This window comes from Arctopsyche grandis, chromosome 11, assembly GCF_051622035.1.
Source record: "Arctopsyche grandis isolate Sample6627 chromosome 11, ASM5162203v2, whole genome shotgun sequence".
Taxonomy (NCBI): Eukaryota; Metazoa; Arthropoda; class Insecta; order Trichoptera; family Hydropsychidae; genus Arctopsyche; species Arctopsyche grandis.
The window spans coordinates 11,154,931-11,173,196 of NC_135365.1; the positions used below are offsets into that span (position 1 = coordinate 11,154,931).

Consider the following 18,266-nt stretch of genomic DNA (forward strand, 5'->3'; position numbering starts at 1 on the left):
TCTGCATTTAATTCGATGGATGGTCATTTGCATTTCTGCTTTTATTCAGCATGTACTGTTTTAATGGTCCTTATTCTTCGTTTATATAAATATACATATAAGTATATGCTAGTAATGAACGTTATATAATCGCATTCGCTGTATTACGGTAACAACAATCGAACACTGAAATCGTTTTTTCTACTATTTGTATAAACTATACCTATGTATGTACACTTGTATTTCTTCCTGTATAAAAATATTGTATTGTTTGCATGTTTATTATCATAATATTTAAATGTACGATTCGTCGTCGATGACTACGTAATTTGTTATGATATTAATATCCTTATTATGATATATAATTTTACGCTACGCTACAATTTCTTCCAAGCATGAACAATCGTAGGATTGCATTTTTATATTTTTGTGCTTTTGTTATTTCGTATTCTATGACACATTTATGATTTATGGTGTGTATATTATTTTGGTGTTTGTCAATATTTCGGATTCAACCTAAGAAAGGCTCACAGTTTCGTGCTTCAATTTGCTTTTATAGCGAGTCTGAATTATAAAGATTTTAAGGTTTAAGCTAGAGAGTTGCATCATTGTTATTCAGAGTTAATAATATGAAAGTGCAATGTTAATTTTTTCCGGAATATATTCCATTATAACTTTATAATTTATAAGGTATCCTTATAATTTATAAGGTATCCGTAAATGCAAGGATCTGTTGGCAGATTTTTCTCTGGTACTATAAGACGCAAACACAATGAATCGTACGCCATGCACGTGCTCATGGTTTCTAGTTGGGTAGGACGTTCTTCAGATCATTGTAAATTAGACAAGTTTCTCCTACATTTCTTCAAATATGGGACTCATCGATAAAATATCACCGAATACACTCCAATGATGATTTTTGCCATAGCATAGATCAGGCGTGCTAGAGGTTTTTTTATATCTGTAAAACTATACGCCTTCTAGCTACGACATTTGTTTACATCTGAAGATCACACAATAGTCAACTCTTTAGTCAACTATTTTTTTGTCGAATGAATTCTTATAGGTGTGAGATGCAATTTTGAGATTGCATTTATTGATTAATATAAAATGTTGAATAACTACGTTTTGAACGAAGCTCTACATGTTAAAAAATTCTTGGTTTAAAAACCCGTACGACAGACAAATCTGTATCGATAAGTTTTCTCTAAATTTGGGCACATTTACAGATTTAATTTTTGTACGGTGGGATCGTTTTCATCATCAATGGGCCAAAATTAATGCCGATATTGGGATTTTTTACTGTTGTCTGCAGACATTTTCTCCAATATAAAGATCCATGTTTTTTGGTCTGCTATAATTGCACCTTATATTATTTGTGCAAGCACACTGAATTGTACGGCACGCCATGTCTAGATAGACTCCAGCTGGGATGGGCGAATCCTCATGCCATTATTAATTCGTACGACCTGATAATTTAGACAAGTTTTGCCTGCATCTTTTCAAATATGGGAATAATATATCACAAAAAACACTCGAGGGGGTGAGTTTTGGACTGGATGGCCACAGCATAGTTCAGACGTACTGGCCTTTTTTTACACGTGCACTATTCTTGTGTGTTTGTATCCTGACTCATAATTAGACAGCGGATAGAGAGCATGCTTTTTCCAGGAATCGGGGCGGTTTGGCTCTATTTACAAAGATAGCTCTTTGCGGCACGAGATTTGAAACAAAAAAAGTCACGTGTTGCACAGAAAAAAAATTGTTTTTTTGTTAGTTAGTGGGACATAATATAAACCTTTGTGCTTCAAATAGTTTTAATTTTTCGAAGTGGTATAAATTACATCCCACCATGCAGCAAAAGATAAAAAAAAAGATGGGTCATTTTCGATACATCTATGCTTCAAAGAGATGAGTGCAAAATGAGTTCAAAGAGATGGGCGGCGATGATGCTTTTATGCACAAAAAATGGTTCACAATTGTCAATTACTAGACACCGGACCCGGAAGGTGCCGCGTATTGTTCAAAGGATGTAAATGCATTGTTAAAGGTTTGCAATGGAACAATGGATAGCACTGTGACTATCCGGTGTCTATCAATTACTGTTGCAAACCATTTTTTTTTTTGCTCTCTTGCATGCAAACTTGGCCGCAAAAGTTTGCTCATCATGATCCTGTTTTTTTTACACTTGAATAAAGCCGGAAATACTGAATAATAATTTCATGGGATTGTAATAACGTTTAAATTCGAATTAATTGTATAAATGGCATGTTTTATATACCGTTTGAGAGAGTAAGCCCGTTTATTGCACATCAATACGTGCATACACACAGTCGTTAGTACGAAAGTGCAGAATCTCTCGTAATATCTTTTACGTGCATAAATTCTATATAAAATCGTGCAAGAATTTATTGCGGCTTATTACGGGTACGCGATTATTCACCGTATATACGATTCGCAGCCGCGGCGGCGGCCATTATATCGGGCGTCGCCATTACGATTAGCCCCCGTCGACAATGGCGCCCGCCACTGCAGCCATAGTTCCTCATTGCATTCGACGAGTGCATGCGGACACATGCACGCACACGTGCACGCTCGAAACGATGCAACGGGTGTTATTAAGGCTTATAAAATGACGCGAGCACAATAAAGCCGCGGCGCAGTCACGCACCCGTCATTAGCGGCCATTTTTAATTCGATCGGCGGCCATTTTAAACGCGCTCACGCACGTCCCCCGCACCGGGCATTTGCATACGAACATTCGGGCGACGGTATTATTTTTTACGTATGTACATACGTTGGGGTTTTTATTTTATTTCTGTCGTTTCTATACGTATGTATGTACATATGTATGCGTATCTCGTCTTTGAATCGAGATTTCGTGCCGGCTTTTTAATTTAAGGGTTTAGTTTATTTTCTGCTTCGATTCTTTATACGACATTATAATGAAAACGGTGTGTATATGTGTGTGTATGTGTGTCGATATTTAATTACGCATTCGAGCTTTAGAGGTGTTTTCCTTATCGAGATACACGTCCTATAAATAATTTATTTTACGATACAAAAATACTTAATTTTGTTCTTTGGGTTTTTGTGCTTATTTTTTGCCGGTTGTATAATGTGAATTTTATTGAAGGAAATTAGGAAAAGTGAGCTTCCTTCTTTTGATACGTCAAGGTTTAAGGGACGATGCAAATATATGTATGTGTATATATATACATATAATACAAATGCAAGCCTCTTTAGAAGATTGCTTATTAATTTATTATATATTATAGACTCAATATTATAGACCAAAGATAGCCAACCTTAATTAGGTTGGGAGCTACTTTTCTTCTAAAATTTTCATGACGATCGATTTGTAACGAGGATCTTCTTCTAATCTTAGTTCTTAAAAGTTAAAAATATTCATTTTAAAAGGCAAAATATCAATTATTTTTAAATTATCGTAATTTTTTTACATATGAGCCGTTATAAATAAAAGTACCACACGTCCAATGTTTTCGTTTAGCTTGTAATACGTTTATTCTGCTTTTCTGAATTTCTGGAAATATCGAATTAAAAAAAGCATTAACGGTTTGTGAATTAAGTCAAACGGAAATATTGTGTTTGGAACAGAAAATTTGACTTCCGCCACTTTCAAATACATATTACGGCTCACATGTCAATAAAACGTTCGTTAAATTTGAAATTTGAATTTTTCTGAATTCAATACACTCCATTTATCGTTTAATTTTGCAATACAATCAACTGTTATTCAAAATTTCTCACATACATTGGAAAAATCATTGCGATGGTTTTTTATAGACATTGAACATTATTTTCATTCATATTTCAAATATGATAAGAAACTACAAATTTTATTAAGCTCGTTAAAGTCAGTTAACTTCTTATAAAAGTGATTCAATATTTATTGTTTAAAAAGTCATTCCTTTCTGATAATACGTCACATTATTATTCTTTCTCTCAATCAAAAATGTCCTTATTTCATGCAATAGCTCTCGTAATATTTCATGCAATAACCTTACTTCATTGTGAATCAGCAAATATGTTGCTGTCAGCAAATCAGCAAAGAATATTTAAATCTTCCAAAATAATTAAACATTCTTCTTCAGGAGCCTGTGATACACAGAGCTAAATAATTTAATCTCAATTAATAGAGTTGATATTTGAAAGTGTCGTTTTTGATGAGATCGTTGTGTAGATATACATATTAACAATATAAAACCGTGTCTATTTAATAATAATTTCAATCAATGTGGAGTATTTATTTTGGGGTGGGTACCTACAAGCGCACAAACACGAATGTCGGTCCAGTATTTTTTGTCACGGTTTATTTGTTAAGATTTTTGGGTTAAAAGCTTCAAAATATTTTGCAGCGAAATGGGCCTATGCCTATGCTCCCCTCAAATAAAACTTGCCGCACTTTTATGACCGGCCTTTGTTAATCCCAGTTTCGTTAATTTCAACGGAAAAACTTCGTGTACAATTGACGGTCAATCTGTGTATTTTTTGCTCACCGATCCCTAATCTACCTAGAGGCAAACCCATCTTTGAAAATGTGGTACAAAATTTCAGAACTTGAAGTTACACGTTTTTTTATACATGTGCTCTGCACACTGGTGACTTGTTTGAACAACATGTGGTTTTTCCCGAATTTATACCTGAGTTTAAATTTTATGCTTTTTCCTATTATTATTAGATTAGAAGCTGAGTGGCAATACCATTTTTATGTGTAATGAAAATGATATATGTACAATTTCTTTAATAATTAAAGTCAAGTCACTTGATTTTATTGCAATAGCGATGTTTCGATTCAGCTTGAATGGATAAAGTTTATTTTATACATAAAAACGTCGTTAACATTATATGTAGTACTGTTCTCTGTATGATTCGAGATTATGTTTTTGTACGACAATTCAAATTGATTCATCAAAAGTTGTTTACATCGTTGAAAATGTCCATTTTGTCGGAAAACATTCACTCATTTGCCAATGGCAATGTTAACGGTACAAAATTATGGGCTTTCAATGGACAGAACGGTCTTTCCTTTGAGCGGTTCCGATTTGTATAGAACTCTGACGGTCTTGAATTATGTTTATGGCAAGTCGTTGTCATCTTAAAAACATTTTAACAGATTTATTTGAAATAATCTTGTTTGCTTTGACTCCCAGAACGGTTACTCATTTGTGACGTCCTAATCTCCGAATTTTTTCACGAACTCCGTCCATTATCCCGAAATCGACGCCGGAAAGCCTCTCTATTTGAATGCGCCTCGGATTTGTTTCAAAGCCTTCGGAATGATGTGAATGGCATCCTTTGACGAAAAAATCAACCGTCTATTTCAATGCGCCCAAAATTAGCGAAGGAAGTTAAAATGCGTTTAATGGATTTTTTCCTCTTATCTGTACATCCTTGTTAATTTATAAATGCAATGTGTTTTTTTATATGTATATATTTCTCTTTGAATAAAACGTACAGCAGCCGGCTACAGTGTATGTGTACAGAGGGGGATGGAAATGTGATGTCGGTCGGTGGCAGCTTAATGTGTGATAACGGCGCTTTGCGTCCCTAGGGGCATATCATCTCAAAAATTGCGAATTGGGACTTGTTAGGCCTTGATTTACTCAGGGACCAACCACCAGCACTTCTCAAACCTTAAAAGTATTAATTAACATCGTACATTATTGATACGGTGATCCTTTGAGAGTAGAAAAAAGATGTGCTATTTTACTTTTTGATAGTAATGTACAGGATGTACATATGTAAATGTACAGGATAGGTACAGGATGTTCACAATATGTACATCTTAAGTCTATACGAATTGCTACTGATCCAGTGATTATTTATTTATTTATTTAATAATAGAAACAAACAATACTACAAATTATGTATGTATATAACATTAAGACCAAGTAAGTTTCTAAATTTTTATACCAATAATGAAATAAAATTAAAACATCAAAGAAACGCATTGAATAGTAGCATATATTATTTTATTTATTTATTTATATATATTTTAGCTATCAAGCTAATTTAAATTTAATATTAGATATACAACATTGGTACATTGCTATGTGATACTAAGAAAATGATCGTGCAATAGAAATTTAAAGCAAAGAATTGTCAAAAGAAGAGCAAGATATACATACATATATAAAAAAGGAATTACATAAATGGTTGGTAGAATAGGGATTGATGTGAAATAATGTATGTAGGGTTACGAATTATTATTATTTATAGTATTTCATTTTAAAGCTGGTATATTAATAGAAGCAGCATAATTTTAAAAATATGTCAAAACTAACTGCCGAAGTGAAACTAATAAAAACCTTGTAATGAAATATAGGTTGGATACCTATATTTCATTACAAGGTTAAAATCATTCAAATCGTTGGATCACAAGAGTATTAAAATCAGTTAAATACTTTAAATTTACGTTCACACATGCATGTGTTTGGATAAAAACTTTTCTTCGGTTATGTTTAACGCGTTTAGGTCTTATTAATCTTGATAAGTTCAAAATTAGTACGTTTAAATGAATTTTGAAATTTGAAAAAAAGGGTCAATTTCGGTTCTTGCAACGATTCGACGACACGCAACTGATTAGATATTTTTAAGCTCTTGATTAAATTAATTAATTGAATGTGTAGGAACCAGTCGATTTCCGACACTCTGACGTAATCTGCCATAAACTCTAACGGATAGTAAACTCGTACATTTTCATTTTCTAGCCAGAATACTCTGGTAGAGTGTATGTAGATACATAGAGATTTATTCATGATTTATATTTTTAGCGTATATCTCCGACCTCGAAGTTTCGATTGTATGTATGTATGTATGTACATACATACCTGCTAGATACCTCTGGACGGATATACCATGATAATAAATATTAAATTCGCGTAAAAGTTTGAACACTGTCTGCGCGCGAGTTCTTCATTGACATGTTTATGTATGTATTATACAGAGCGAACGCTCGCCTGGGATTTAATAATTGTGAATGGGATGTAATTTCACGGAAACGGTCAATTCGCATTCGTCTGATCTATTATTTCTATTGCATTTTGCTATTTTTAGACTCTTATGTATGTATTGGCAATGTTTAATTTATGATTTTACTATTATTTTGAGTGGGTAGATATGTACATATATATGTAGCTCGTTTGTGTTCTTTTCGTTCCAAAGTCTATAAATCATATTTAAATTTATAATTGCATATTTGTGTACGACGTTTCCGTTTTATTCTAGCTCTGCGTGTATATTTTAATCTACATATCTAATAGTTATCTCGTACTTAAGAGTCCACTTAAAATGTGTAGTTATCTTGAAAAGGTTGAACATTATCTGTTAATTGAAATTATCGCAGGTTCATTTTTTAGTTATATTTATTTTAATGTTTAAAAAGTTACTATGCTATAAATATCCTGTGGAATTATTTAACCTGAATTAAAACAAATTTGTATATGTGAAATTTTTTAACCGTTTTAATGAGTCATGCACTGAATTTTATTCAAAAGGAGATTTTTTTTGCTCTTTCTTCGAAAAACGGAGTTAGAAACCAAGAATAATTACTTGTAGTATACATTTTTTATATTTTGAATCAACAATAAAAATACAGAATGTTTAGTCTTCATCATGTCTTGAATATTAATCATTGATTCAAACTTTGAAACTGTAGGTGAAATTTTCTTAATATGAATAATGCCGTTTCATTAATAGCACTGAACAACACAAAATACCGGAGTGGAGATTTATTTGTTTTGAGACTATTTATAAATTTGACTCACTAAATTCAAATATGACACTGATTAATAAATATTTTTGGTTTTTGCAATCTTTAACTCAAAATCTAGTATTGCTATGCCAGAAGTATATTTTTATTATTGATTGTGATTTTTCATTGCTTTGATTAATTACCTAGCGAATATTAAAAGCCAAAAGTATACTTTTTTCACAAATTTAAAACATGCCGCAATAGTAAGAATATGATCTTACATATACAATCTGATTTAAAAATAGAAAAATTCGGAAGTGGCATAAAATAATTTTTATAATATAATTTAGGCACTAACGGCACGTGTACACAGTAAATAATTAAAATCGAATTTAAAAGTGTCGTGCTGGCCGGGGTCATTTTAGCGTTTTATTGTGATTGTATCATTAGGAAGTGGCGCACGCTCAGGCTCGCTTATCGACCGGAGCCACGGGGGCGGCAAAACGAGGTAGGGGGTTCAGGGGGGAGCCTGGGCGGGTCCGCCGCCCCCCCTAGCCACCGCCATAAAGCGCCGCCCTTTACGGCCGCCCCTCGCCGCGGAGTAACGCCTTGTTTATGTCTATTTAGACGTTTATTGTTATGGCCATTTTGCGCGCGACCGTAGTAAACGCTCGACACCACGTCTCAACATCCATTGGAACACTTTTTCAGACTAGTCCCACCCATCCTAGACTCTATTCTAGGTCCCATTTGCGAGATATGCATTATACTAGGCTGTGCTAGTTTGGTTACAGTTAGCTGGAAGGCTTTTTATGTACTAATAGATAATAAGCCAACCATTGATGTATAAAATACTAGATCCGCCCTCACGTGTTATACTTGTCTCCCTTTTGGCGCATGCAAAATACATGGCGCATGCACAGTTTCTCTTAGTAGGTAGGTAGGTACCGCTGCGTCGTAGGGAAAAAAACCCAACTTCCCCGGTAGTTAAACCCCCGCACCCCTCAGTTAGTGAAGACAAGATCTCCGACCAAAATAACACGTCTGGGCCCATCTAGTGTATTATACATCAATGAAGCCAACATAGGTAATTGAATGTTGAGTTATTAGTAGTCACCGGAACCTGAGGGGGCCGTGTATTGTTCAAAGGTTGTAAATTCATTGTTAAAGGTTTGCCGAACAATGGATAGCACTGTGACTATCCTACCTCTAGTTATTAGTATGTCTGGATGTAAAGAAGAAGATATGAATGTTGTTTTTGAACTAAAAAAATGATGCTTTGTCTGAAGAAATTTGCGAAATTTAGGCATTGAATGCCAAATTTCCCGGTATGACGGGAAAAAACCGGAATCGAAATATACGAGTAAAAGGTGTGTAATTGACGTAGTGGAACGATTAAAGAATGAAAAGATTAAAATGGTAATGAGCGATCATCTTGAAAGAAGAAAAAAGACGCAGACACACATGTATTTTTTTTAAATAGTTTTGGACACGTAAAAAACGCCAACACGCTCAATCTATTTCAGGCCAAAACTCACTCCCCAGAGTTTTCAGTAATAAATTATACTTGTATTGACAGTGATCAATAACGGTGATTCGCATATTTGAAGAAATGCAGGAGAAACTTGCGAATTAATAATGACATGAGGATACGCCCATCCCAGCTGGAACCTAGGCATACCGTGTCGTACGATTCTTTGTGATTGCGCCTTAAACGAAAGGCGGATGAGAGAAGTGCTAGAATAATGTCTTTGAGATTGTAAAAAGGTGGATGGAATGCCACAAGTGTGTATAGTAAAAAAAAAATGGAAGGTGAATGTTGCTTCGAACAAAAATTAATTGAATAAATATTTTTCATTTGAAGAAATCCTAAAATAAGTTGAATGAAAAATAAGCATGTTTTTTAATATAAATTCTTTTAAAATGCTATTTTTATAATAATTACTAAAATTAGAACTAATCATAAAAGTGAGCATATGGTTCAGGAGGTCATAGTACTGCCATTTGTGGAAATATTAGCGCTATAACTAACATCAGCAGAATGAACAAAAACTTGTATATTTGTATGTATCCAAGTTTACATTTCGTTCTTTCGTAAATATTCTTGTTTGTTCATAAACGAACCAATCTAGCCAGTAATAGTGTACACAAAATAACAAATCGACAAACGAACTATTATTGTTTGTCCATGCACAAACTATTAGGCATAAGTTTAAATATTCTCAATCGTTTGTGCCATCCTATAAATACCCTGAGTTGCAAAAATGTTAATACTAACGGAAACAGGAATTATAGGAACGTATATATTAATGCGGACTTGACAGTTTAAAATGACTTCGAAAGTATTAGAAGATACTTTTTGAATAAACTTAACTAAAGGAGACTTAAACTAATATCAATAGTTCATGTATGAACCGAATTGAACACTTTTATTGTTATACATATCAACATTTATGTATACCTAGGCTTCAGTTAATTTAGACAATATATCCCGCAGAAGAAAATAAAGCATTTGAATTACTTATTTCCTGTAATTACGTGATTATTAAATGATTTGTTGCAACGGTTGCTGAATTGCTTGTATTTTTGATGCGCATTCTACAATAATCAAAATTCTTAAATTTTAGAAAGCACGCCGTCGTATACGCATTCTCATGTGGTTTTCCTTGATCCTAAAACCCCCATTGATCGCTTGATATTATCTATTCGGTATATTGTGACGTATTATTATTAAGCTAAATTTTCGACGAGTCCATAGTGGTTCTCATTTAAACGCTTTTATATCGAATTTGGTGTACATTTATTTGGAAGTTTTATCTCGGCATTCTTTATTCTATAAAAGATAATCGCATATATTATCGTAAAATTTTCCCAAAACAATGCTTCATACCTATAAATAAATTAAAGCTTGTATGTACCTGTGTCACTTCACAATTGAATTTTTTAAAATATTATTAGACATATTTTACGTTTATTCGTATTTACTACAATTATAGCATAAATAAGTGTTCCGTTTATATTATGATCAATTTAAAATATTTATTTCCAAACAGTCTTATTGTACATACATAAAAACAAGAATGATTTAAAAATATTTCCAATTAAATCTCAACACCTTTTTGAGATGTAAAAAATCCTGAAATGTATCAGTTTTTTCTTCTAAAACGATTTGTAAGCACGTAATTGTTTTTACCGGCATACTCGTACCTTTATATAGATATGTTTTAATGATATTCTATAAGTAATACGATTGCGGTACATTTTCATGATATTTCCTTGGAAATGTTGTACTGCGTTTATATTAAGTGTAGTGAAAAAATGAGCTTTTAATTTTGAAGTCGACATAGGATTTGTATTATCAATTTAAATCGTGCATGCTCCAGAATTGATTTTTGAATCGAATTGAATTTAGAACCACCGCAATATTCAAAGGTCGGTTGCATAAAAGCTCGTAGTCGTTTATTTATTTTTTTGTTTGAAGGTCAATTATAGTTCAATGCGCATTTTTTGTACCGAGTTTTGCCCTTCGATTGGTGAGAAATATCTCGCGTTAAGTCAACTGCTGTTTTTTTAATATAAATATTTGTAATTTTCGTGACATCAAAAAAATCGCCTTTTCCGCGTTGATATCAGTGGATGATAGGTGCAATTTAGATCGTATCGGTTCAGATGAATCATAAAAAAGCATTGTACGGGTAAAAATTTTCCGTACTATCATGAAAAACCCGTTGTTTTTACAATTCATTCATAAAAGTGTCGAGCATGTGAGATTTTTTTCATATGCGCAATAAAAATATTTTTTAATTATATTATATTAAATGAAATATATACGTAGATGTATCTACATATCTACCTGTCACTCGTATTGCCATTGTGGGCTTTTATTATCTTGATTTTTTATTATTATTGCACACAATTTGAAAACTATTGACTTTAACGCCATTGCAAATTACAGATTTCAGACAATCAAAAAACATTTTTATATCTATAATTACATATATTAAACTTAAATATTAGCGCATGTAAATACATATGTTCCGTAAACATGTATTTGATTCACAAAAGAGATGCCTCTTATGATTCAACTAGTATTATTTCCTTGTGTTGTTATTATAATGTGGTAGTATGATAGATTGTAATCATTTATTTGATGACTTAGATTCAACTTATTTACGATATTGAAAAAATCATTCGGCACAACGAAAATTTTAATAGTATTTTACGTCCAAATTATCATAAATCTAATTTAAAACTACATCATATAAACGTGATCAGTGATCGATTCTGAGTTGGAATCAGTCAAAATCTCGAGTTCAAATAATCACAAAACTTCATATATTTGTACTACGTGCATAGATAATGTTAAAAAAAACCTGACTGTTGAATTGATTGCTGGAAATATGGCGTCTAACTTATCAAACATTCGTCATAAGGAAGAAGATAAATTCTGACTCAGTCTTAAAACAATCGGTGGTATTTCCATAGCCAATTTGCAGGTAAGCCCTAATCTGGACCGCATCTCTCATCGGACAAACAGATGAGCTTTTTAAAGCGTTAACGATAATTGTCCGAGCGCTTGTTATACAACGTATTCACCTGTAGAATACAATGGACACCTTTCAATGCCCGAAATGGAAGCGATTTCACGGACGAAAAGGTCCATTTTTCCGATAATTATTTTCACTCACGACTTGTTCTGCTTCGAGTCGATTTTTTTTTGTTGTTGTTGCTTTCGTCGCGGAGAGCGTGTAATCTCCCGCTGAGATCCCTTGTCTGGGGATGGTACCGATGGGAGTGTCGACGCGTGAATAAACGAGTAGCCACCCCCGACGTTGTGGGGTTGTTTTTTCAGCAAATGGGGTTCACATTTGTCACTCTTGTCATCTGATGCGACACGTACGTGCATAAACATACATACATACATATTCGTATCCGTTGGTGCGAGCGATGACAAGGGAAAAGGTAAATATTTGTAAAGCTGACAGCTAAAGTGACGTAGGCGACAAATTGGTTGACGCGTTGTTATTGGCTCTGGATTTATTCGACACATCTTTTCCTCTTGAAATATTTTCTTTTACGTGGTTTTTTTCTCCTTGTGCAAAGGAGCCGCCATTGTATACCATTTCTCTCTTGATCTGTTTATGTATGTATTATATGTTGGTACAATGTGCTCGAATGTTTGGAGTGTTGTGACAAGTATGAAGGATGGAAGGAATAGGAAGGATAGTCGAGTTCTATCAATGCGTTTTCAATGATATACATATGATAGTTGATGTTTGTGGATTATTTCATTCCAAAACCCTTCTCAAATGAATATGCATGTGCTAATTTTTATAAAATTTGAAACCATAATATTATAAAAATATTAATAATATAATTAAATTAAAATAATATAATAAAAATATTTTACAAAATTTTACAATATATAAAAAGTACACTTGATATTTTTTATAATCTTCTTCGATTAATAATGAAAATTAAATAATTTCCATTTTATGATAGGTTTTTAATGAAATATTTGGATTCAAGTTTATATACGGCGAATTTTAAAATATATCATCATATATCTACAGCCTTTCTCCATCCACTGCTGGATGAAAGCCTTTCCAACACACTTCCACTCGTCTCTGTGCTGTGCAACTATCATCTATCTCGCACCACACATTTTCCTAATTTCATCTACCCATCTTCCCCGCAGTCTTTTTTTTACCTAGCACTTCTTTAATTTATTCTTCTAGCCACGTATCCCGCCCATTGCCATTTCAATCTCTTTACTCTATCCACTATCTATGTACTACCCAATCTCTTTACTCTATCCACTATCTATGTCACCCATGTATTCCGCTTTCCGCCTTTCCGCGTTATGCCTAGCATACAATTTTCCATACTTCTTTGAGTGCAATGAAAGGTTAAGTCATTAATTTATTAATTCTTCACATATTTTAAAACTTACGAAAGGTTAAATAAAAAAAAATACATTAAATTGATTATTTTTAGGTTCATATATTTAGATTCATATATAAATAGTAGTAGTGTATAATATTTAATAACTATTTAAGACTTTTTTAATTTTTGGGTTTCAAATTTTAAAGATATGTCTTCCATAATATATGTACTAAATATTATGTAGAATCATGTGTGACAAGGAAAGGAAACCGTGACTTGAATCAACCAACTGGGTCATGGCCTTTGTGAGCATTGACAGAACAAAGTAATTGTGATGTGGAAATTCTCAGTTGCCATGACTTTGAATCGGGTTTGATTATTCAATTAAAATGAAAACCGCAATTTTTATTTCGTATTTAAATTTACGATTTTATTTTTAGTAACGGTTGTAATTTTGATTGAAAAACAAACAACATGTAATTCACCAGTGAATCATAGATACCTGTGTCTATATTTGATTTCAATTACTCGGCTGTTTGTTGTCAGTTTAATTTTATCTTTCGCCGAAATAAATCCAGATATTTTGCATTGACGTCTTTCGTTCGTTCCGCTATCGCTTCTATTTCTAAAAATCGCTAAATTTTAATTAGTTCGTCCTAAATGGTATTTTCAATGTTTAGTAAGTAAAAATAGCGCATATTACAAGTAATACTTCATCGTTAACATTACTTAAATATTTGTGTTGTAATAAAGAATGTTTACGGACTAACACTGATACAAAACACGATAAGATATTCAAACTTTAGACAAACCGACGATTATTTTATACGACTTTTCTAAGAAAGTTCAACGCCTAATTCAAAGTATTACTACATTGTATTTTTGCAATTCTTATAGTATTCAGTATTTTCTTAACCTTCAAACGGTATTCGATATATATTTTTGCGACATTTTTCTTGCTTTATTTCATTTCATTTAAACACTTAAACATTCAATAAATTAGTCATAATATGTAACAAAACAATTATTTCTATTAGCCTTCACAATGCTTTAATTTGACAATGACAATGGAAATTATACCTAGATGCATTTTATATTATACCTACTTACTCGTAATATAATTCAAATTTGATTTTTTTTTCAATTGATTCTTACAAAATTATAGATACTTTAGTAGTTATTGTAAGATATATGAAATTTACTGCTTAAACATATCAAAATATAATCTCAAACGTTGATCAGACTATAATATATACCCAATCAAATACATATATGCATTTGAAACTACGCAAAGCAAAGTTTTCAGTCATATTAGGCGTGTTTTTATTTTTATTTCTATTATTTACATACATATATAACAAGTTAATGCCAATGCGCCTTCCTGGCTAATTATAAACATCGATAAACATATACATATATAAATATAGTAATTATTACAAAGCATTGTATGACGTCTATGGCTAAATTTATGAAATTCAATAAATTAATAAAATGCATTTTTATAAATCAGTGAAATCGAGATGCTGAAAAACATGAAATTTTCCAGAAATAGGTCAAGGCTGCCGCTTTGTTGGAACCGTTTCAATGAAAATCAGATAGATTGGCAAAATCTGTTGGGAAATAATCGATCACATGTCAAGGTGTGGCCAGCAGCGCTTGACATGGATTGAACCCGGGACCACTCTGTTTGAAAGCAATACACGCTAACCACTAATATAGCTGCTGATTGATCAGTTTCATGATTTTTATTGAGGCATTCCATTGGTATATGAGAATTTAAGTCCTGATAAATATTTATTCTGAAAATTAGACTCGAGTTTAATAGCTTGAGATGGGTATATTAGACTATTAGGGCAAAACCATATTGAGGGGTACGTGGTACATATATATGTACATGGTACACAGTTCCAAAAATCATACCCTGGACTGTTTTCGGTTATACATATTTAATACTTGTATTTATCCGTGCTTGACAGTGATCGATAACGGTGAATCCCATATTTGAAGAAATGTAAGAAACTTGTCGGTTGCATATGGATACGCATAAACGTGCGACCTCCAAAACATATGTATTTTGCACGTTCAAGTACACCCGAATTTGGTTCGGGGAACACACACAGCGGGAAGCCAAAGATCCGTGACGTCCCATACCACTCGGTGTGTTTTCGCCCCTAAGCATGTCCAAAAGTCATTCAATTTTTTAAATATTGAAATTAGTACTCTAGAATAGTATCATTAGAACGATTAATACTGCGATTTTCTCGAATCAAACTGCGTATGACATTTCCAAATATCCTTCGTTGCTTTTAAGCACCATTTCCAAGAAGAATAAGTACTTAAAGCGTAGGTACGTGGAATTCGAAGAATATGAAATCCCAGGGCCGGAACGACGTTAGCATGAGTCAGTAAGCGTCGGCACGCGAGCTGTCGGGCATATGTGTATATACATGTGTACATACATATGTGTGTGTATGTCGACTATTGTAGATAAGAAGTCGGCACATTTGTGTTTCGTTGGCGATAACCGACAATAGCTTTGGGATTAGTGCTATCGGATTTGGTGAGAGGTGCGATCAAAGGGAACACCTTATTTATGGCTTTTCAATGGGAAGCCGCCGACTGCGATAACGATTGTAAATTCATTTTTTGCGGGACAATTTTGACGGATCACCCTTTGATGGGGTTACGTTTCGCCGAAACACGCCCCCACCACATTTCATCCATCAATTGCTGCTGGGAAATGCGCCACGTGTGAGTGAACCAAGTTGGGATTGAAATTCCTGTATGGTTTCCCAAACAACACTCGGGAATATTTGATTTTTACTAACCTCTTCTTAGTTCAGAATCGATTTTTAAATGCTTTTTATTAATAAATTATGTTCACAATACATATTGTTCCGACTTTTGTAATGACGTGTGGCAAACAGTCTTATTAACTGATTGTCGATTGGCATTATTGACGAGTTGGCATTAGTGTCGGCCCAAGCGGAAATACGCGACGGTCGACAGAGTTCGAGCAGACGGCGTACGGACAACTTGTGTTCCGTACGCTCCGCTGAACCACCACGTGCAAATTTTACATTTCAATAAACTACATCAAACCATTATCGAAGTCTTTTCCATGATGGTCACTTCGAACCGGACACCAGTAACCTAGGCCACAACACCAAACGGACAAACCAATAGGAAAAAACGTGGTCGAGAAAAAATGGATGTCAATTAAGAAATCGGTATCGTTCCTTTGTTACTATCCATACCTTTCCAATACTAATAACATGTTTGCTTCTATTTCAGCAATATATTGATTGATGTACAGAGGTACATGACCGCGTGATTGACGCAGAAAATATATAAATAAAAACATAACCTACAAAGACGCATGGGACACAGAGGTAATCCAAAATTATCGGAACGATCACATAAACATCGTAAAGGATATTCAAGTAAGTGAATGTATTCAATCTCAGGCAATCTGTTCAAAAGGCAATCATGTGGGTAGGTCAGTTTTAAAATATGTTTTAAAGTATAACAATTAATTAACGCGATTGTATAAAATAATATCGCGCTACGAAGGAATGTTTCATCGGTCGCATCGAATTTCGTATTAAAAGTGTAAAATCAGATGTAGTGTAAAATTAGCAAAGCACGTGGAGAATTATACTTGTAGCCCCAAAGTGGATTAAATCAAGTACATACCGGTATATTCATATCGGTAGATCTTTGTTTCTTAATGTGTGTAGAAACACCCTCCCCCCCCCCCCTTCCACGATAAATGTGGAATTATACTTGTAGCCCCAAAGTGGCTTAAACCAAGTACATACCGGTATATTCATATCGGTAGATCTTTGTTTCTTAATGTGTGTAGAAACACCCTCCCCCCCCCCCCCTTCCACGATAAATGTGGAATTACACTTGTAGCCCCAAAGTGGATTAAATCAAGTACATACCGGCATATTCATACATCGGTAGATCTTTGTTTCTTAATGTGTGTAGAAACACCCTCCCCCCCCCCCCCTTCCACGATAAATGTGGAATTACACTTGTAGCCCCAAAGTGGATTAAATCAAGTACATACCGGCATATTCATACATCGGTAGATCTCTTTGTTTCATAATGTGTGATGAAACAGTGGTGATTTAAAATAAATCACAAGACTTGTAGCCCCAAAGTGGTTTAAATCAAGCACCCACCAATTTAGGGTTGTAATTTCTTCCAAAATATGTTGGATAGATTCTGGTGATAATAGTTAAAGTAGAATATTAAGATTCACGGTTAATCATTGAATATTATTACCTTATCTCTACGAATAGTTCAATTGACAGCTATAGTAGAGAACAACTGTATTTATGAGACGAAATAGTGCAACTTTCTGAAACAAATGTCAAGTGCTGAAAACGAGGAAATAGAAGCTTCGACTTCCAAGTCGCATAAAGGTCGAAATCCAACTAGGGACGTAGAACCTATTAGAGACAGGTCAAGCTCTAGAATACATCAGACTCGAAGTCAGACTCAATCGATAGAAATATTAGCGAAGGAAAATAAAGTAGAAGTCATAATGACGTCAATAGAATTAAGGTATTCAGGCGCGGTACAAAGACTAAAAGGAAAAATAGATAAATCCTCCGAATTAGATGAAGGACAGTATCAAACCATTAAAGAAGCATACGATTATGTCCGAAAACTC

At 33.6% G+C, this 18,266-nt stretch overlaps 1 protein-coding gene across 1 annotated transcript in view; it reads left to right on the forward strand.

Annotated features, from left to right (window-relative positions):
- Positions 1 to 18,266, forward strand: part of cad (caudal type homeobox) — a 36,893-nt gene that overhangs the window by 10,106 nt on the left and 8,521 nt on the right. Inside the window, exons 2-3 of the mRNA XM_077441421.1 lie at positions 1,973 to 1,988; positions 11,762 to 11,797. Of these exons, the coding sequence (XP_077297547.1) occupies positions 1,973 to 1,988; positions 11,762 to 11,797 (52 nt within the window). The remainder of the gene's footprint in view (positions 1 to 1,972; positions 1,989 to 11,761; positions 11,798 to 18,266) is intronic.